This window comes from Mercenaria mercenaria, chromosome 14 (genome assembly GCF_021730395.1).
Source record: "Mercenaria mercenaria strain notata chromosome 14, MADL_Memer_1, whole genome shotgun sequence".
Taxonomy (NCBI): domain Eukaryota; kingdom Metazoa; phylum Mollusca; class Bivalvia; order Venerida; family Veneridae; genus Mercenaria; species Mercenaria mercenaria.
In genome coordinates, this window is record NC_069374.1 from 37,769,058 (window position 1) to 37,791,720 (window position 22,663).

The window sequence follows — 22,663 nt, forward strand, 5'->3', positions numbered from 1 at the left end:
TGTAGACACTACAATGTATAAAACAGGAACCATATACGGGATGGCCACCGACTCTGGAAACATGGAAAAAAGCTGGGGAAAAAATTCCCTGCATGGAAAATTCAGGGAATTTGAAAATTATGAAAAGAAAAATTTGGGAATTACATATGTATCGGAATTTTTCAATAATTTATATGGATGTCACATACCAACAACGATTTCTAAACACACGACAGCATTAATACAAACTTTGTAATTATCTAGGCGGATATCTCGACACAAAACACAGAAGTATATGTCCTTCATATTTCGTAGGTAAAATTCTTCTCTAATTTCTGTTATCATTGACTTTTTATGAGGTTCATGACAATGATAAAATTAACCAATGATATTGCAGGAAACCTACATGTCCCCTAGCAACAAATCTCGCATACCGCGACACCTAGTGAGATTTCACGTGGTCAGGGACCTTTGTCTCCGTGTCAAAAGATTATTATCTTACTAAACAGATATAAAGATTATGTAATAAATGCAATAAGTCTATTAACAGACATTTAAAAGCAATTACTTGGACACTGCAAGATTTTATCTATCTAGTAAGAAATAAAGCATTTCAATTTATGACAGCGTGTAATTTTTAAAAAAATTATTAACAAAATTCGGGTTGTTACATAGATCTATACAACTACTTTTTAAACGTTTCAAAACAAATAATTTAACCGTTGTTTAACACTTGTCACTGCATGACACTATACTTTGATTTTGGGGTCACTCCATTAAAGGTCAAGGTCACAGGGGCCTGAACATTGAAAACCATTTCCGGTCAGTAACTTGAGAACCACTTGACCCAGAATGTTGGAACTTAATAGGATGATTGGTCATAAAGAGTAGATGACCCCTAACGATTTTGGGGTCACTCTGTGAAAGGTCAAGGTCACAGGGGCCCGAACATTGAAAACCATTTCCGGTCAGTAACTTGAGAACCACTTGACCCAGAATGATGAAACTTCGTAGGATGATTGGTCATGCAGAGTAGATGAACCTTAACAATTTTAGGGTCACTCTGTTAAAGGTCAAGGCCACAGGGGCCTGAACATGGAAAACCATTTCCAATCAATAACTTGAGAACCTCTCGACCCAGAATGTTGAAACTTCATAGGATGATTGTTCATGCAGAGTAAATGATCCTTATTGTTTTTGGGGTCACTTCGTTAAAGGTCAAGGTCACAGGGGCCTGAACATTGATAACCAGTTCCGATCAATAACTTGAGTACCACTTGACCCAGAATGTTGAAACTTCATAGGATGATTGAACATGCAGAGTAGATGACCCCTATTGATTTTGGGGTCAGTCTATTAAAGGTCAAGGTCACAGTGGCCTGTTCATGTAAAATCATTTTTTGGAAATAACTTTAGAACCACTTGACCTACAATGTTGAAACTTAATAGGATGATTGGACATGCAGAGTAGATGACCCCTATTTATTTTGAGGTCACTTGATCAAAGATCAAGGGCACAGGAGCCTGAACAGTGACTTGAGAACCACTAGGCCACGAGTGTTGAAATTTAGCGGGATGACTGGACATGCAAGTAGATGATCCCTATTGCAGCATACCATCAGTGTCTCTTTGACTTTCGCTCCTGACCCCTATTGACTTCTTGCCATTGTTATGATAGTTGCTCAGTGTTACAGTTCATTATTCAGTCATTGCTCATTATGATAGTTACTCAGTGTTACAGCTCATTATTCATCCATTGTTATGATAGTTGCTCAGTGTTACAATTCATTATTCAGTCATTGCTAAATATGATAGTTACTCAGTGTTACAGCTCATTATTCATCCATTGTTATGATAGTTGCTCATTGTTATAGTTTATTATTCATGCATTGTTATGATAGTTGCTCATTGTTACAGTTCATTATTCATCCATTGTTATGATAGTTGCTCAGTGTTACAGTTCATTATTCAGTCATTGCTCATTATGATAGTTACTCAGTGTTACAGCTCAGTATTCATCCATTGTTATGATAGTTGCTCATTGTTATAGTTCATTATTCATGCATTGTTATGATAGTTGCTCAGTGTTACAGTTCATTATTCAGTCATTGCTCATTATGATAGTTACTCAGTGTTACAGCTCATTATTCATCCATTGTTATGATAGTTGGTCTTTGTTACAGTTCATTATTCATGCATTGTTATGATAGTTGCTCAATGTTACAGTTCATTATTCATCCGTTGTTATGATAGTTGCTCAGTGTTACAGTTCATTATTCAGTCATTGCTCATTATGATAGTTACTCAGTGTTACAGCTCATTATTCATCCATTGTTATGATAGTTGCTCATTGTTATAGTTCATTATTCATGCATTGTTATGATAGTTGCTCAGTGTTACAGTTCATTATTCAGTCATTGCTCATTATGATAGTTACTCAGTGTTACAGCTCATTATTCATCCATTGTTATGATAGTTGGTCATTGTTGCAGTTCATTATTCATCCATTGTTATGATAGTTGGTCATTGTTACAGTTCATTATTCATGCATTGTTATGATAGTTGCTCAGTGTTACAGTTCATTATTCATGCATTGTTATGATAGTTGCTCAGTGTTACAGTTCATTATTCAGTCATTGTTATGATAGTTGCTCAGTGTTACAGTTCATTATTCATCCATTGTTATGATAGTTGCTCATTGGTACAGTTCATTATTCATGCATTGTTATGATAGTTGCTCAGTGTTACAGTTCATTATTCAGTCATTGCTCATTATGATAGTTACTCAGTGTTACAGCTCATTATTCATCCATTGTTATGATAGTTGGTCATTGTTGCAGTTCATTATTCATCCATTGTTATGATAGTTGGTCATTGTTACAGTTCATTCTTCAGTCATTGCTCATTATGATAGTTACTCAGTGTTACAGCTCATTATTCATCTATTGTTATGATAATTGCTCATTGTTTTAGTTCATTATTCATGCATTGTTATGATAGTTGCTCATTGTTATAGTTCATTATTCATGCATTGTTATGACAGTTGCTCATTGTTACAGTTCATTATTCATCCAATGTTATGATAGTTGCTCAGTGTTACAGTTCATTATTCATCCATTGTTATGATAGTTACTCAGTGTTACAGCTCATTATTCATCCATTGTTATGATAGTTGCTCATTGTTATAGTTCATTATTCATCCATTGTTATGATAGTTGCTCAGTGTTACAGTTCATTATTCATCCATTGTTATGATAGTTGCTCAGTGTTACAGTTCATTAATCATTATTCATCCATTGTTATGATAGTTGCTCATTGTTATAGTTCATTATTCATCCAATGTTATGATAGTTGCTCAGTGTTATAGTTTATTATTCATCCATTGTTATGATAGTTACTCAGTGTTACAGTTCATTATTCAGTCATTGCTCATTATGATAGTTGCTCAGTGTTACAGTTCATTATTCATCCATTGTTATGATAGTTGCTCAGTGTTACAGTTCATTATTCAGTCATTGTTATGATAGTTGCTCAGTGTTACAGTTCATTATTCATCCATTGTTATGATAGTTGCTCATTGGTACAGTTCATTATTCATGCATTGTTATGATAGTTGCTCAGTGTTACAGTTCATTATTCAGTCATTGCTCATTATGATAGTTACTCAGTGTTACAGCTCATTATTCATCCATTGTTATGATAGTTGGTCATTGTTGCAGTTCATTATTCATCCATTGTTATGATAGTTGGTCATTGTTACAGTTCATTCTTCAGTCATTGCTCATTATGATAGTTACTCAGTGTTACAGCTCATTATTCATCTATTGTTATGATAATTGCTCATTGTTTTAGTTCATTATTCATGCATTGTTATGATAGTTGCTCATTGTTATAGTTCATTATTCATGCATTGTTATGACAGTTGCTCATTGTTACAGTTCATTATTCATCCAATGTTATGATAGTTGCTCAGTGTTACAGTTCATTATTCATCCATTGTTATGATAGTTACTCAGTGTTACAGCTCATTATTCATCCATTGTTATGATAGTTGCTCATTGTTATAGTTCATTATTCATCCATTGTTATGATAGTTGCTCAGTGTTACAGTTCATTATTCATCCATTGTTATGATAGTTGCTCAGTGTTACAGTTCATTAATCATTATTCATCCATTGTTATGATAGTTGCTCATTGTTATAGTTCATTATTCATCCAATGTTATGATAGTTGCTCAGTGTTATAGTTTATTATTCATCCATTGTTATGATAGTTACTCAGTGTTACAGTTCATTATTCAGTCATTGCTCATTATGATAGTTGCTCAGTGTTACAGTTCATTATTCATCCATTGTTATGATAGTTGCTCAGTGTTATAGTTCATTATTCATCCAATGTTATGATAGTTGCTCAGTGTTATAGTTCATTATTCATCCATTGTTATGATAGTTACTCAGTGTTACAGCTCATTATTCATCCAATGTTATGATAGTTACTCAGTGTTATAGTTCATTATTCATCCATTGTTATGATAGTTGGTCATTGTTACAGTTCCTTATTCATGCATTGTTATGATAGTTGCTCATTGTTACAGTTCATTATTCATGCATTGTTATGATAGTTGCTCATTGTTACAGTTCATTATTCATGCATTGTTATGATAGTTGCTCAGTGTTAGAGTTCATTATTCATCCATTGTTATGATAGTTACTCAGTGTTACAGCTCATTATTCATCCATTGTTATGATAGTTGCTCATTGTTACAGTTCATTATTCATCCATTGTTATGATAGTTGCTCATTGTTACAGTTCATTATTCATCCATTGTTATGATAGTTGCTCAGTGTTATAGTTCATTATTCATCCATTGTTATGATAGTTGCTCAGTGTTACAGCTCATTATTATGTCTCCCCCACCCTCTGGGGGAGACACATTGTTTTTGCCCTGTCCATCCGTCCGTACGTATGTCATACTTTGTTTCCGATCAATAACTGGAGAACCATTTGACCTAGAACCTTCAAACTTCATAGGATGGCAGGGCTTATGGAGGAGACGACCCCTAATGTTTTTGGGGTCACTCCGTCAAAGGTCAAGGTCACAGGGGCCTGAACATGGAAAACCATTTCCGATCAATAACTTGAGAATCACTTGACCCAGAATGTTGAAACTTCATAGGATGATTGGTCATGCAGAGTAGATGACCCCTATTGATTTTGGGGTCACTCTGTTAAAGGTCAAGGTCACAGGGGCCTGAACATGGAAAACCATTTCTGATCAATAACTTGAGAACCACTTTACCCAGAATATTGAAACTTCATAGGATGATTGGTCCTGCAGAGTAGATGACCCCTACTGATTTTGGGGTCACCCGATTAAAGGTCAAGGTCACAGGGGCTTGACCATGGAAAACAGTTTCAAATTCATAACTTGAGAACCACTTAGCCCAGAATGTTGAAACTTTGTGGAATGATTTGACATGCCAAATAGATGATTTCTATTGCATCCAGCCACCAGTGTTGCTTAGACTTTTGCTCTTTTCCCCTATTGACTTCCTGCCTATATGACTATGCATTGGGGGAGACATGCGCTTTTTTTTACAAAAGCATCTACTAGTTTGACATTGATTTTTACCTACCTACTTTTACATTTCTCAAGCTACAGCCTCCAAATTTTGAAGCACTTGCATATTTCTGTCTACCGAAATGAACTTTGATATTGATCTAGTGACCTACTTTAACATTTCTCAAGCCACAGCTTCCAAATTTGGACCACATACACATTATATTGTACCGAAATGAAATTTGATCTTGAGCTAGTCTTGAAATTTGGAACATTCAAAAATGGCTCAGTGGATGGCACCAAGTAGGTGTCGGCCCGGTATAGAAGTACTTCCGGGTCGTTGTATCCTAGAAAGTAGCTCTTTGAAATTTTGAAGTTTCCAATTTAACGCTATCCCTACTTTGACATGTTATATTCCAAATATATTTATTGATACTGTGTACATTTTTTGTCATTTCTGATGCCTTTAACAGTTGTTTTATGTGTGTTTTTCAGGATTACATTTCTGTGCGGAAGGATTAAAAAACTACACCAGACTGTTGGCCGTGACAGATGTCAGTGGGAAATTTAAACATGGACTAGATACTTTGATGTGTAGCAAAAAAGTTCATCGTTGATGGTGGTGTTTTTCTGTGATATATTGACTGGAATAGTATTACTCTTCAGAAATAAAGAGCTGTCAATGCAGCAATTTTGTTGTGAAATTCACAATCCATGTCCAAAAGTGCTTGTTTTACTATACAGCAAAGAAGGAGAAATTGTACCGGGCCGACACCAATATGGCAAATTCAGAAAGTGGAATATCTCAGCAACCATTGGGTTTACAGTCATGAAACTTCACACACTAGTAGCTGATAACAATACTATTCAGTGGCTAAAAGGATATATCCAAGGTTTTTTAATATTATTAAAATTTTAAAAATTCAGTAGTTGAATTTTCTTTGAAATTTGGGTAATAGTTGTCTCCTCATTTTGGCATTGAAGGACATTGCTTACCGGTGTGCCGAGTGCATTTGTCGGCATTATTAATATAACAAGTTTTCTTTACACTGACAGGACATTGGTTGTATTACACAGGGGATTACATGGAGGTTGCTTCAGTGTGATAAAATAGTTGTTGTTGTTTGTTTATTATTTTATTTATTCATTTGTTTTTAGCTCACCTGTCACAAAGTGACAAGGTGAGCTTTTGTGATCGCGTGACGTCCGTCCGTGCGTCCGTAAACTTTTGCTTGTGACCACTCTAGAGGACACATTTTTATGCCCCCGAAGGGAGGCATATAGTTTTTGAACCGTCTGTCTGTCTGTCGGTCTGTCCGCAATTTTTGTGTCCGGTCCATATCTTTGTCATCGATGGATGGATTTTCAAATAACTTTGCATGAATGTGTACCACAGTAAGACGACGTGTCACACACATGACCCAGGTCCGTAGCTCAAAGGTCAAGGTCACACTTAGACGTTAAAGATCATTTTTCATGATAGTGCATTGATGGGCATGTCCAGTCCATATCTTTGTCATTCATGCATGGATTTTAAAATAACTATGCATGAATGTGTGACACAGAAAGACGATGTGTCGCGCGCAAGACCCAGCTCCGTAGGTCAAAGGTCCTAAACTCTAACATCGGCCATAACTATTCATTCAAAGTGCCATCGGGGGCATGTGTCATCCTACAGAGACAGCTCTTGTTCATGGGATCTTTATGAATGTTGGTCAGAATGTTCACCTTGATGATATCTAGGTCAAGTTCGAAACTGGGTCACGTGCCATCAAAAACTAGTCAGTAGGTCTAAAAATAGAAAAACCTTGTGACCTCTTTAGAGGCCATAATTTTCAATGGATCTTCATGAAAATTGGTCAGAATGTTCACCTTGATGATATCTAGGTCAAGTTCGAAACTGGGTCACGTGCCATCAAAAACTAGGTCAGTAGGTCTAAAAATAGAAAAACCTTGTGACCTCTCTAGAGGCCATATATTTCACAAAATCTTCATGAAAATTGGTCAAAATGTTCACCTTGATGATATCTAGGTCAAGTTCGAAACTGGGTCATGTGCCTTCAAAAACTAGGTCAGGAGGTCTAAAAATAGAAAAACCTTGTGACCTCTCTAGAGGCCATATATTTCATAAGACCTTCATGAAAATTGGTCAGAATGTTCACCTTGATGATATCTAGGTCAAGTTCGAAACTGGGTCACGTGCGGTCAAAAACTAGATCAGTAGGTCTAAAAATAGAAAAACCTTGTGACCTTTCTAGAGGCCATATATTTCACAAGATCTTTATGAAAATTGGTCAGAATGTTCACCTTGATGATATCTAGGTCAAGTTCAAAACTGGGTCACATGCTTCAAAAACTAGGTCAGTAGGTCAAATAATAGAAAAACCTTGTGACCTCTCTAAAGGCCATATTTTTCATGAGATCTGTATGAAAGTTGGTCTGAATGTTCATCTTGATGATATCTAGGTCATGTTCGAAACTAGGTCACGTGTGGTCAAAAACTAGGTCAGTAGGTCTAAAAATAGAAAAACCTTGTGACCTCTCTAGAGGCCATATATTTCATGAAAATTTGTCAGAATGTTCACCTTGATGATATCTAAGTCAAGTTCGAAAGTGGGTCACGTGCCATCAAAAACTATGTCAGTAGGTCAAATAATAGAAAAACCTTGTGACCTCTCTAGAGGCCATATTTTCCATGGGATCTGTATGAAAGTTGGTCTGAATGTTCATCTTGATGATATCTAGGTCAAGTTCGAAAGTGGGTCACGTGCCATTAAAAACTAGGTCAGTAGGTCAAATAATAGAAAAACCTTGTGACCTCTCTAAAGGCCATATTTTTCAATGGATCTTCATGAAAGTTGGTCTGAATGTTCATCTTGATGATATCTAGGTCAAGTTCGAAACAGGGTCATGTGCGGTCAAGAACTAGGTCAGTAGGTCTAAAAATAGAAAAACCTTGTGACCTCTCTAGAGGCCATACTTGTGAATGGATCTCCATAAAAATTGGTCAGAATGTTCATCTTGATGATATCTAGATAAAGTTTGAAAGTGGGTCACGTGCCATCAAAAAATAGGTCAGTAGGTCAAATAATGAAAAAAACGTTGTGACCTCTCTAGAGGCCATATTTTTCATGGGATCTGTATGAAAGTTGGTCTGAATGTTTATCTTGATGATATCTAGGTCAAGTTTGAAACTGGGTCAACTGCGATTAAAAACTAGGTCAGTAGGTATTGAAATAGAAAAACCTTGTGACCTCTCTAGAGGCCATACCCTTAAATGGATCTTCATGAAAATTGTTCAGAATGTTCACTTTGATGATATCTAGGTCAAGTTTGAAACTGGGTCACGTGCCTTAAAACTAGGTCAATAGGTCAAATAATAGAAAAACCTTGTGACCTCTCTAGAGACGATACTTTTCGATGGATCTACATGAAAATTGGTCAGAATTTTTATCTTGTTAATATCTAGGTCAAGTTCAAAACTGGGTCACATGAGCTCAAAAACTAGGTCACTATGTCAAATAATAGAAAAAACGACGTCATACTCAAAACTGGATCATGTGGGAAGAGGTGAGCGATTCAGGACCATCATGGTCCTCTTGTTTTCAGTTTAGAACATATTCCGAGCTTTCAGATTCAGCCCGCATCAGGCCGTCGTCGGATACATTCTGCCTTGAATGGGATGCTTTTATTCTGATTTGCTTTTCAGGTTTACAACGCAGGTCTGTGTTACTAAGAAACTATTTAACTGGGTTGGCCTCGTGCAGTTTACTTAATATGTATTTGTCCTGGTACCGACTGGAAACACAATTTGATGGTATTTGTATTTCAGTTTTGCTCGATTCATTCTACTTCATTCTTTAGATAGGACTTTTCCTGTTGGGACTTTTATTCATGTTTTTCTTTATGTTGTTTCTTCATAGTATTTATGTGTTTCAATTCTTTTAAATGTGCATTTCAGATACTTTGTTGTCTGTGCTGAAAGAGGTTATCTGGTAATACTTATTTTAATATTCTTTTCACTATTTCAGCTAACCTATATGTAGAAAATTATTCAGATGCAGTGTTTTAATGACAGACTTCCTGTAAAGTTCCTGAACCAGTTGATATAGGTGTTCCTGATCACACTTAGAACTACACACACACACACACACACACACACACAGTTGTTTCTCAAGAAAGGCCGACACTGGTTCACAATCTTTCTTTTGTCATTTGCAGACGATGAATTCCATATGTCAGTAGGAATTTAGAATCGTACAACCAGTCAGCAGCTACCCATAAACCAGACCAACCTATTATATAATTAAATCGAGTGGGCAGAAGCTGTGATTCCCAGTGTAACACTACAGAATGACGGCTAGTTTTCGGTAAGCGATTTACATGTTCCACCGGTGCATTTCCCTCTAGTCCTAATGTCTTTAATCAGAACTGTAGCCGTGTCAGTAACTGCTTGACAGTCTCAGGGGTACCCTGACCTGTGTCTGGCTCCAGTTGGAGTTCATGACCTTTCGCACTTGCCTGCTCCCAAGGTGCGGATCGGCTTTGTATTTGACGTTTCAGGCATTGCTCGGCTTAGTCGAAGAAATAATTCATTTTAAGATAGGCTGTGATGTATTGATCTGAAGAAATAATTCATTTTAAGATAGGCTGTGATGTATTGATCTGGTTTACTTCCAGTAATTGTCATAAAATAAAATATTATCATATTGGTCTTTGCTTGTGGGTTCTGGTCTTTCAATCATTAAAAGTTTCATTTTTCTGCAATTGTAGTGGGTAAATTATGCATTTTTTACTAAAAATTACATATTTTTTAAGTAAATACTCATTTTGATACATCATTTTTCAAAATAAATAAGCTTAAAGTTACATAAAACATACTATAAACATTAACTAGTGATATCACAGTTGATTTCATGAAAATCTGATTGAAATTTTCAGAATGAAGGCAAATTTTGTAATGTGCCTTTTTTCTACAAAATTCCAGTTTCCGAGCCAATTTTTCCGCAAAGTACGTCTTATGTTTGAAATGTTTCTGCGATACAGAATTTTCTTTGCAGTGAGAATGTCTTGTGTAACTTTTCTAGCAAAACCCTAAGTTACAAGATTTTATGGGGAAAATTTGGCTAAATTAAAAATTTGATAAGATTTTAAGTGTCGGCCCGGTGTAGAAGTACTTCCAGGTCGTTGTATCCTAGAAAGTAGTTCTTTGAAATTTTGAAGTTTCCAATTTAACGCTATCCCTACTTTGACATGTTATATTCCAAATGTATTTATTGATACTGTGTACATTTTTTGTCATTTCTGATGTCTTTAACAGTTGTTTTGTGTGTTTTTCAGGATTACATTTCTGTGCGGAAGGATTAAAAAACTACACCAGACTGGTGGCCGTGACAGATGTCAGTGGGAAATTTAAACATGGACTAGACTGTCATTATGTTTTTGTCTATTTTCAGCTGTACTTTATTTATGTTGCAAGATTCTGAAGAGTACTCCATATTATTTTGGTTGAAGACTGTGGAACGAAGTGTCCTTTGAAATATACAGAAAGGCTTCAAATAATTGTTATCTAAAAATGACCTTATGATATTGCTCAAAATTCATAGCTTTTAATTTGAAAGTTAAATTCTGTGCATTTTCTTTATCTTATAAATATTTTCAAACCGCTATGAAAGTGATCATTATTATTATTTTTATATATATATTATGTTATATTGAATGGTTTTCCGTATGTAAGATGTTGGTAACTGATGTTTTTGGGAATACATAGTTTTTATGAAAGGTTACTTACCTAACGGCAGTTTAATTGTTATTCTATAATTATGGTTAACAATGCTTTAATCATCACAACGATGTTATGTTGAAGTCCCGTCAACGTGACATTTAGTGCCATGTATGCATCACGAAATAACCCTTTCAAATTTCATGAAATATTTTACTTAAAAACATGTTTTAAACGAAATGTCACATTGCACAAATGTTTTGATTAATTTATACATAATACTGAATTAGTTATTCGCATTTCTAAATAATTCGCAATAATTTTCGTTCGAACTGAATTCTGCCGCAAGACGTATTAACGTTTCCGGTCCTGGCGTGTTTTAACAAATACCTACTATTTGCGCCCTACTTGCGCAAAGAAACAGTTCCATCATATTTGATATAATTTTTACAATAAAAAACATTGGAATCGAAATAAATTATAGCAAAACAGTGCTTTATCACTATTTATACACTTACTGTATACCTATTTTTCAGTAAATGTTGATAATTTTTTACTTGTACAGAGCTTTTCGTCAGGAAATATGGAAAAGGTCTTTCGGATTGAAAACTCTATGCATAATAATTGTCCAATTTGGGTGAAATATTCAATGGGAAGTAAATGTCGAAAGAGGAATTTAAATTTATCTCCCCTGAAACACTGACTAAAACATAACAGACTGTCCAACAGGATTTATTTAGACTTTTTAAATTCACTGGATGTCCATTTATCTGTTAAATGTACCCAGTAACAAATACACCAAACAAAAACAAAAAACAACAAATGATAGTGATGTTTTACTTACTGAACTCCTCCTTGTGAATTCTGTTGAGAACTTGAACAGTGCCCTTAGCATGTGTTTCCTGAACTTGCAGCCTTCAAGCTGAAACTGAGAATAAATTTTTTATATAAACTAGGTTATTTTGAAAGTGTCACTGTTCATATGACAGTTTCATGCTTTATCAGTGTCAATTTAAGGTTAAATGGTAGGAATGGAGCAGTAGGCACCAAGTTGGGTTATTTTTTTAGATGTTTGTGTATATGATAAACAAACAGAAATTGCTTCGTTCATTTTTAGCTCGACTATTCGAAGAATAAGTAGAGCTAATATTCCTACTCACCACGGCGTCTGTGTCACAGCCTGGTTAAGTTTTTTGAACCAGTCCACATTTTGACAAAGTCTCGAGATAAAGCTTTGAAACTTTCAACACTTGTTTACCATCATCATATTCATCAGGGTTCCCATGGTCAGTGAAAAAAGTTTTGTTTTTTCTTTCAAGGTCAGGGAAAACACATTGGTCAGGGAAATTCGAAAATTTAGCAAAAGTCTGGGAAATTTGGAACCAGAAGTCAAATGCAAGAGAAAGTTTTGAAAAAGTGAAAAGAATGAAAAAAAGCAAAGGCAGTTTTTTTTCTTCTGGCTAAATCAAACATTTTTTAAAAAAATACAGTGTGATAAACAAAATTATTTCTAACTTTTAACAGAATTGAAGACTATGAATGGTGTGAACTGTTGCAAATTTATTTACCGTAATCATTTTACCATATAATTATTATTATACCAGATTTATATAATAATATAAGCCATAATAACTTTTCTGTTACGTTTGTATGGAAAAATTACTTAAGAAAACTTATTATCCTGTCACTTGCATTATTTTCGACCCGATATCAAGGTGCCGTATCTCTTTCTTGATATACCATCAGTTGATCATGTGACCAGTGATGTATGGGCAGTTGATCATGTGACCTTATGATCGATATTGTTGTCATAAATTTTGCAACAAAACCATCATCATTGTGTTGGAAATGTCCAAACTAAGAAAATGAGTGGTCAAATAATGAGTTTTTATTCAAAAACCAAGTTCTCTAAGTTATTGCGATTTTGCCTGTAATCACGTCATTGTATAAGTGACGTCATTAAAGCGGTTGTCGCACACTTATTTTTGTAAAATGGCAATGGCAAATATCGGAAAATGAAGTAATGACAAGATAAATAGAATAATAGGTTAGTGCCTAAGATGGAGAATGTTTATCTAAACCGGCTCCGGACATTACCAGGTTCGCCTTCGGCTCACCCAATAACCTCCTCCACCTCGCCAGATAAACTTTCTCATCTACGGCACTTAAACCTGTTATTCTCTATTTACATACCATTCTAACATGTTTACGATTTTCTTTACTCGATTACTGCTTACAGATTGTAATGTGCAAAACATTGCTATTTTGATTTATTTTATATTTAAAACAAACTAAGTCTCTGGTCAACTATTTTTATAGTAAAGACCAAAACTAGTTTTCAAGTGCAAGTGTTTATGGAAGTTCAGTGTTTAAATAAGTTTGAATAGTTATTAGTTGAATTTGTTAAAAGTAAAGGACTATTTCAATTGAATTCTTTGCAGCAGCTTAATTTTAACCTGTAATATTTTAGAATTCAGTTAACAGAGAAAGACTGAAAGGTTAAGAGATGTAGAAAAGATGCAAACAAATTGCAGACTTTCTGGAAATTAGGACTTAAATGGCATCATAGAAAAACAACTAAATATGGAAAGTTAAACAAAAAAAAATCAAAACGCATATAAAGGGTGTAAGTAAAGTTTGCTAGTGTCAGCTGGAAAAGTAAATCAGCATGATAAAAATATTAGTTCATAATTTGACAGTCTTTTGAGATAAAGCTTTGAAACATTCAACACTTGTTTACAATCACCATGTTCATTTGTAGACAAGAGTACATAACTCCATCAAGCATTTTAGCTGAATTATGGCCCATTTTGACTGAGGAATCTTGGTTAGGTTTTTTTTGTACCAGTTTATATTTTTTGTAGTGGTCGACATGGCTTTGAAACTTTTATAACTTGTTCATTATAATAGTCTCTATCAATAGGCAAGTGTACATAACTCTGGCATCTTTTTTTGAATGAATTATGGCCCTTTTTGAATTTAGAAATTGGTTCTGTTTTCGTATATGTCCATGTTTTGTCAAGACTATTTGACATAATAAATAAATTATGGCTTTTAAACACTTGTTTATCATCATGATTTCCATCTGCAGGCAAGAGTACATAACTATTTTGGCTAAATTATGGCTCTTTCTGGACTTTGAAATTTGTTCAGTTTCTCTTACAAGTCGGCGTTTGGTAAAAATTATTTGGAACTTTTCACACAAGTTTATCAACATGATTTCCATCTGTAGGCAAGAGAACATAACTGTCAGTTATTTTGACTGAATTATAATTGACCATAGGGAAAATCTGTGACCACTTTTCTGTGGTACAACATAGATGTTACTTTCAAATTTTGGGTGTATTTTAAGGTCTCTCTACCAAGTAAGGATTTTTTCTTGTGGACTTAGGAAAACAAAAGACTTACAATGATTACTAAACAACCACAAAATTAAAATTCATTTGCAAAAATACAGGAGCTAAAGTAAAGAAATTTGCTGTGATGGACATTTATTGTGACATTATGGCACTTTTGGTTTTTTTTTGTTTTAATTATTTTTTTATGCCCCCGAAGGGAGGCATATAGTTTTTGAACCGTCTGTCTGTCCGCAATTTTCGTGTCCGGTCCATATCTTTGTCATCGATGGAAAGATTTTCAAATAACTTGGCATGAATGTGTACCACAGTAAGACGACATGTCACGCGCAAGACCCAGGTCCATAGCTCAAAGGTCAAGGTCACACTTGGACATTAAAGGATAGTGCATTGATGGGCGTGTCTGGCCCATATCTTTGTCATCGATGGATGGATTTTCAAATAACTTGGCCTGAATGTGTACCACAGTAAGACGACGTGTCGTGCGCAAGACCCAGGTTCGTAGCTCAAAGGTCAAGGTCACACTTAGACATTAAAGGATAGTGCATTGATGGGCGTGTGAATCTTGTGACCTCTCTAAAGGCCATATTTTTCATGGGATCTGTATGACAATTGGGCATTTGACTCGAACTTAAAATAGTTGTTCAACATCATCACTCACATCATATGGCACAATGGTCATAACTCTTGCACCATTATTTCATGAATTATTCCCGTTTTTACTTAGAATTTCAGGTTAAAGTTTTGAAGCACTTTCACTCTAACTCAGTTATTACTAAATGGATTTGATTCAAACATAAAATACAGTTTTCCACCTCATCACCCACATCTTCACCAAACAAACAAAATGTACATCCACAATTTTGTAAAGCCAATATGTAAACAACATTACATGAGTAACATTATATTGTTATGCCCCCCTTCGAAGAAGGTGTGGTATATTGTTTTGCAAATGACGGTCGGTCGGTCGGAATGTAGACCAGTCCGTTTCCGGATGATAACTCAAGAACGCTTGGGCCTAGGATCATGAAAGTTGTTAGGTAGGTTGGTCATCAGCAGCAGATGACTCCTATTGATTTTGAGGTCAGTATGTCAAAGGTCAAGGTCACGTTGAGCAGGAACAGTAAAATGGTTTCCGGGCAGTTACTCGAGAAGTCAGAAAAATTGATAGGTTGGTCATGATCATTGATTTTGAGGTAATTAGGTCAAAGGTCAAGGTCACATATGTGACCACATGCATAGTTTAGTGCACTGAAAATAAAATGACTTTGACATTGCCCTAGTGACCTACTTTCACATTTTTGAAGGTACAAGCTTCAAATTTGGACCACATGCAAAGTTTTGTGTTCCGAAATGAAATTTGACCTTGATTTTGACCTAGTGACCTACTTTCACATTTCTCAAGCTACAGCCTAAAAATTTGGACCACATGCATAGTGTTGTGTATCAAAAAAAAAATTTTGACCTTGAAATTGACCTAGTGACCTACTTTCACATTTTTGAAGGTACAGGCTTCAAATTTGGACCACATGCATATTTTTGTGTTCTGAATTGAAATTTGACATTGATTTTTACCTACTACCTGCTTTCACATTTCTCAAGCTACAGCCTCCAAATTTTGAGGCACTTGCATATTTCTGTCTACTGAAATGTACTTTGACTGATATTGATCTAGTGACCTAGGCTACTTTAACATTTCTCAAGCCACAGCTTTGAAATTTGGAACATTCAAAAATGGCAGAGTGGATGGCACCAAGATCACTTTCTAATCTCTTGTTAGGTTAAAGGTCAAAGTCAGATTAAACGAGAATGGTAGAACTTTTGCTTACAGTGAGCATATAATTTCTGTTCCTTGTGCAATTACTAAATGCATCAAGGGGGGCATTTCGTGTTCGACGAGCTCTTGTTTACTTTTATGCCCCCGAAGGAAGGCATATTAGTTTTCAACTGTCCGTCCATTAGTTCGTTCGTTCGTTCGTTAGTCACAACGTTAACTTTTTGGATGAAGGCACTTTACTCGTGAACCACTGCACCCATGACCTTCAAACACCACATGCTGATAGTACTTATTGAGTACACCACCCCTACTGACTTTGGGGTCACCAGGTCAAGGTCACAGGGGCCAACGTTAACTTTTTGCATGAAGGCACTTTACTCGCGAACCACTTCACCCAGGACCTTCAAACTTCACATGCTGATAGTACTTATTGAGTACACTACCCCTACTGACTTTGGGGTCAAAGGTCAAGGTCACAGGGGCCAACGTTAACTTTTTGCACGAAGGCACTACTCGCGAACCACTGCGCCCAGGACCAAACTTCACACGCTGATAGTACTTATTGAGTACACCACCCCTACTGACTTTGGGGTCACCAGGTCAAAAGTCAAGGTCACAGGGGTCAACATTAACTTTTTGCGTGAAGGCACTTTACTCGCGAACCACTTCACCCAGGACCTTCAAACTTCACATGCTGATAGTACATATTGAGTACACCACCCCTACTGACTTTGGCGTCACCAGGTCAAGGTGCTGTGGGGGCATTTGTCACCATTAGTGACAGCTCTTGTTCTTTATAATATACTTGATCCGGTGCAGAATTTTATATATATATATATATATATATATATATATTTATCAAGTAATTTAGATGTGTATTTATTACATGACATCTTCGTCAGTGTTTATTTCAGTGTTGTGTTCTTATTTTTATGCACTACCATGATGCCAATAAAGTATTGTACACATATTTCGTCGTATTGTCTTTTAGCTCACCTGTCACGTAGGATCTGGGAGAGCTTCATTCCTCGTCCGTTCTCTGCATTTCTTGTAGTCACGATATAGACCACATTGGCCACAATATGCAAGAAGTTTCAATCAAACTTGCTCACAATTTGTATTGGCAAGATATCTCGGTTCCTATCTGGAACCGACCAGATCTTATTATGGGTTCCTTACTCCAAGGGCCAACATAATTATGCTGTCTTTGGCTTGTGAACAGTCGGAGACCATATATTGTGTGTGTATTTGCATTTATTTATAGTCGCCACCGGAAACTCATATGGGCGACTCCTCCAGAAGAGTATTAGTCATTTTAGGTTTTTGGAGGATAGTGCAAGATACAGAAAGATGCCCCAGTTCCAGAAGTTTCTGGTTCTTTAACGTGCCAAGTGTAAAGTACTCAATTACTGCTCTTGGACAGACTCGATAAAACCGAGTCTGTAATTTTCACTTTTTACCTTGTTCTCGGTGCTTATTAGGGGTCTATTTTTCGGATTATATTAAACATATTATATTAACATTGTTCCTCTCGGAAATCTACCAGATCACATCGTGGGTTCCGGAATGATGGCCTTTAAAAGGTCCAAAGCTTGCTATTTTGGCATTTGCAGCCATATAAAGAGACTCCGTGCACTCTTAAAATTTGCAGCCCGTTTTTTTCCCCCAAAAAAATAGTAGTTCTGTGTTGTTGGACACAAATACCATTAAAGAACGAGAGTGCCAGTCTCACAAAAACGTACGTCTTGATATTCACTTCCGCATCATAAATGTAATTATTTAAACTGTTAACTTGCACTCTATGTGCAATGTAGATGCAATTACAGGCACCCTAGCTGCGCCACCGTGTTGACTACCCGGCTTGATTCGACACATTTATACTTGCCATATGACACACAGCATCGGTTTAATAATAATTATGAATTTGCCGCTAATAAAACAAATTATTTTATATAATTAGCTTAGACAATTATTTTTGTAATAACTACTGGGCAAATGTACATCAAACTATATATATTAGTAATAACTTATGGGACAGAACTGAAACACATATTTAAGGACACTTTTGGAAAGGAATTTACATAAGCTATCAGCTTGTTTTCCAATCCATGTATTTGACATGTAAAAATTTGTTGTACATGTTATGTGTATGTTGCTTAAAAGGTCACTAATTGTAGCACGGACGATCAGACTTTTAAGGAATACACATATAACTGATTGCCGTGAACATTGCAAATTAAAGTAGACCGTAAAAGCCAGATCATTTGAGCATGAAATATTTTGATTCTTTTCTTGAATAGTAATAACTTTTACATATTAACCGAGAGCTAAGTAATATTGTATTCGGCAATATAATGGATTTCTTTCTCAATAATTTTCCGAATTTTAAAGGTCATTGAACGAGCCTTAAATTACTTCTTTTGATTATGAGAAGCATCTACCAAAGTTCTAATTATTCTATTTCACTTTTTTGTGGAGATTAAAAATAACAAATATCCAAGCTTTTACTTTCCCTAAATTCTCCACTTCCGTTGGTTCCGCCCATGAGAAGCATGTAATTGCTAGACATTGCTGCTCCAGTTGATAAAATTGCAGAAAATTGAACGTACGCTCTGACCTTACCTGTTGTTAAAAGTCAGAGTACGTTTTCACGCGCAATCTTCCGACGTGGGAATGACCTGGGCCCCTAAATTGTTGGAAGTTGTTATACAGGGCTGTTGTACCTTAAGGCTATATTGGCATACTAGGATATGTATTGGCCCGAGTTAAAGGCTTCTATGTCCCATGAATTTGATTAGGCATGACAAATAAGCTACGCCATGAGAAAACCAACATGGTGGCTTTGCGGCCAGCATGGATCCAGACCAGCCTGCACATCCGCGCAGTATTGTCAGGATCCATGATGTTCGCTTTCAACCTACTGCAATTAGAGAAACCATTAGCGAACATTCTGGAAATCCTAAAAAAAGGAAAGAAGAGAAGGAAAGGCAACATTAGGACAGCATTCAAATTATATGCGACTGCTGCTATATACGACCCCGACATAATTCATATTTATTATTACTTATCTCAAAGAAAGTAAGAATTTTACACTTGAAGAGAACTTGATTTTATCAGGTAAGCCCATAAAATTGTGAAAATAAGGGGTATATTGCATATGAAATTGCAGTGGAAAAAGTGCTCTTAAATGCTCCTAAATACCCCAGAATGCAGAGAATGAAGCAATAAATTTCAAACTTTTTCCTTGGGGGAGGGGCGGGGAGCTTGCCCCCGTACCCCTCTAGCAGGACGTCTCATTTTCTAGCCAACAAAGACTTATTGACAATCCTGTACCTTTAAAAAGCTAACACACACAACAACACATACACTCATAGTGAAGGGGTTCGGTCGGACCCCCTCTGAGAAAATTGGCTGGATCCGCGCATGGGTTTGTCATTGCCTTGTTCGGGACCATATAGATACTGTATCTTCAGCAACGCTCTTAAGGGCACATATTAATAATTTCAAAAAGTATTACATAAATATATCCATTTATTTTACTGTATCATCAAATTTTGATGTCAACAGCGTTACGTAATACAAAATTCATATTTTTTTGTGTTTGTGTACAAAACTGTTCCCCTTGTTGTGCCTCTTATAAATTATAAATGACATATGGCCGAGACATTCTTACGTCATTAATATCTCACGTCACAACTTTGTTTCGGGGAAGAGATTTAAATTTTTCTGCGGTTGCTTTCACAGACATTGTAAAAAAAAGGATGGACATGTGGCGGATTGAAAAGAACAAAAAGAAAAAACTACCACAGGTACGGGTTATCTTTGAACCATGCGTTTGGAAATGGTGTTTAACAATTCATCATTTCGAGGGCATGGTGCGATTGGTGCCTGAATTTCATCGTTAGGAAGTTTGATGACCACTAACTCATCGATGCTTGGATATAGATAATGGAGACCAAGAGTAACTTTTGAGGGATTTCAGCTTTGACAGGTGAATAGTGAGTAGATTCTATATTTAGACAGTTCATTTACACTCATTTAATACAAATTAGATTTTCACTGGAGGTATTTTTAAAATTTCATTTTCCTATCCTGGTTGCCCAACCAAGATAGATTTATTTTATCATAAGTATAAATTTGACAAACACACTTTGCCTAAGGAAATGTATAAATATTAGACATATTGTATTATATTTGTAAAATATTTGCATTAAAAATTATGTATTTAGATGGAATTCATTAGAAACGCAAGTTTGAAAAATTATTATTACCTCCCTTTGCCTATCTTGGTTGCACAACCAAGAAATATTGGAAATAAATGAATTCAGAAGCTACACACAGCTTTTAAACTTGCATTTTGGTTCAGATTGTTCGATAGTTGATATGTCTATCAAATGCAAATGTAAAACTAGACATTGTGTCGAAATAAAAAGAAATACCCAGCTTTTTATATACTTTCATATTGAAGGGGGATAATTACAAAATTTTATAAAAATAATAAAATATACATTTCAAATAGGAATCTAACTCTATGTAATCGGTTTTTTTGTTCCTTAAATAATTCTCTACCAGAATATACAAAAAGTAAAAAATGCCATTAAATGTTGTTTAAATGTGATTGACCACCTTTAAAGAATTTTTTTTCTCATTCAAAACTGCGACACTTTCACTCTCATTCACGTGTAAACAAAATGACCTTTTTGGACGCTCTCCTTAAATTTCACGTGAATATTTCCGAAACACTTCAAACTCAGAAATCAACTCCATTACCATAAAAACAGTTTCAGTACAGATCTAGTGCTCTACAGTACAGGTAAAGACTTTTGACTTCATTTATATTCAAATAATGAACACTGCTCGTGAGAAAATCATTTACCCATTCTATATTGTTTAAATACAGACTGTCAGTATTTCACTGTTTAAATATATTTGTTGTCCAATTTATTTGACCTGTCAAAAATTGACCCGGCTTTTATTATGTTCTGTTCGAGCCTATATAAGATTAACATGAAAGCGCGGAACATGTTTTGACAGGTCAATTAAATAGCACAATAGCTCTCTCTAGTGTAATGGACTTTTTTTAGGTCAACACAAACAACTGTATATAGTTTTCACCAAGTCTACTGTATCAGATATCCGAGCTTTATTATCATTCAAGCGTTTCTAATGCATTTAAAGATCCACATCTTATTTCAAAAATATTTGTAATACCAATTACTATAACCGACAGATATTATGACCAGCTCTTCTGCCTACATCTATGCTAACGGGGGTGTTTCATTCCCCCCCCCCCCCCCCCCCCCCCCAAAAAAAAAACAACAAAATAACGCGGACACTGAGGCAAAATGCAGGATCCGCCTCTGTTAAACGACTTATTTCTTTTATTCGGCATAAAGAAACATTACCACAATCTCTGCACTACTCCTTCCACACGCTACACCTATGATACATCCGTAGTCGTTGCCTTTGTCATTAACGAGCTTTTCACCTTTCTCATTAGTGAGAAATAGTTGTCCATTCACACCCTCAATACTCCAGGCCATTTTGTTTACAATAGTAGCGCAGCCGAAGATGAATGGACTCGAGCGTGTTTATTACGTCATAATTTGACGTAGTAAATCAGCTCGAGAGCTTCTTCACCGGCGCAACCTTCAAGTTGGCATCACCGGCTGTATTTATAACGAAAATTGCATCGTTTTACAAAGATAAAGCTTGTTTTACACTAACAGATCTGGTAAGGGCGTATATCATTTATAAATATATATTTAAAGGTAATATTTTCTGATGACAGTTTTGCGGATTTTCACAAATGAAAATGGCCGAGAAAAAAATGGAGGCAAATGTTACTTTGTAGGAATCGTCCTCTTCCAACAATTCTTATCCAGACACAGTGCTTTCTTTAAAGATAAAACAATGATATGAATAAAAAGAAATAAAATTCCTGTTGAACAGACTTTATTCTTATAGATGTATCGTATATATATAGTGACAATGAGCCGTACAGGAAAGCAATAATATCTAGGCTACAACAGATTGAAAATGCAAAGGTAAAAAAGAATGCATAATATTGTGGTCAAAGAGAACGGGAGTCACTTTAATACATAACAAGAGATCACACCATTGAGCCGTTTTTGAATGTTCCAAATTTCAAGACTAATATAACAAGAGGGCCATGAAGGCCCTGTATCGCTCACCTGACCAAGGAATCATCAAGGTTATTATTCTGAAAAAAATTAATGAAGACCAACTGAAAAATAGAGCCTTTATCG

The 22,663-nt window shown here is 35.6% G+C and overlaps 1 protein-coding gene across 1 annotated transcript in view; it reads right to left on the reverse strand.

The window, feature by feature from the left end:
• The window catches only part of LOC128548165 (uncharacterized), a 39,753-nt gene extending 17,816 nt beyond the window's left edge, over positions 1-21,937 (reverse strand). Inside the window, exons 1-2 of the mRNA XM_053522590.1 lie at positions 21,800-21,937; positions 12,106-12,189 (exon numbers count right to left, since the gene is read on the reverse strand). Coding sequence (XP_053378565.1) covers positions 12,106-12,189; positions 21,800-21,937 — 222 coding nt within the window. The remainder of the gene's footprint in view (positions 1-12,105; positions 12,190-21,799) is intronic.
• Positions 21,938-22,663: the final 726 nt, after the last annotated feature.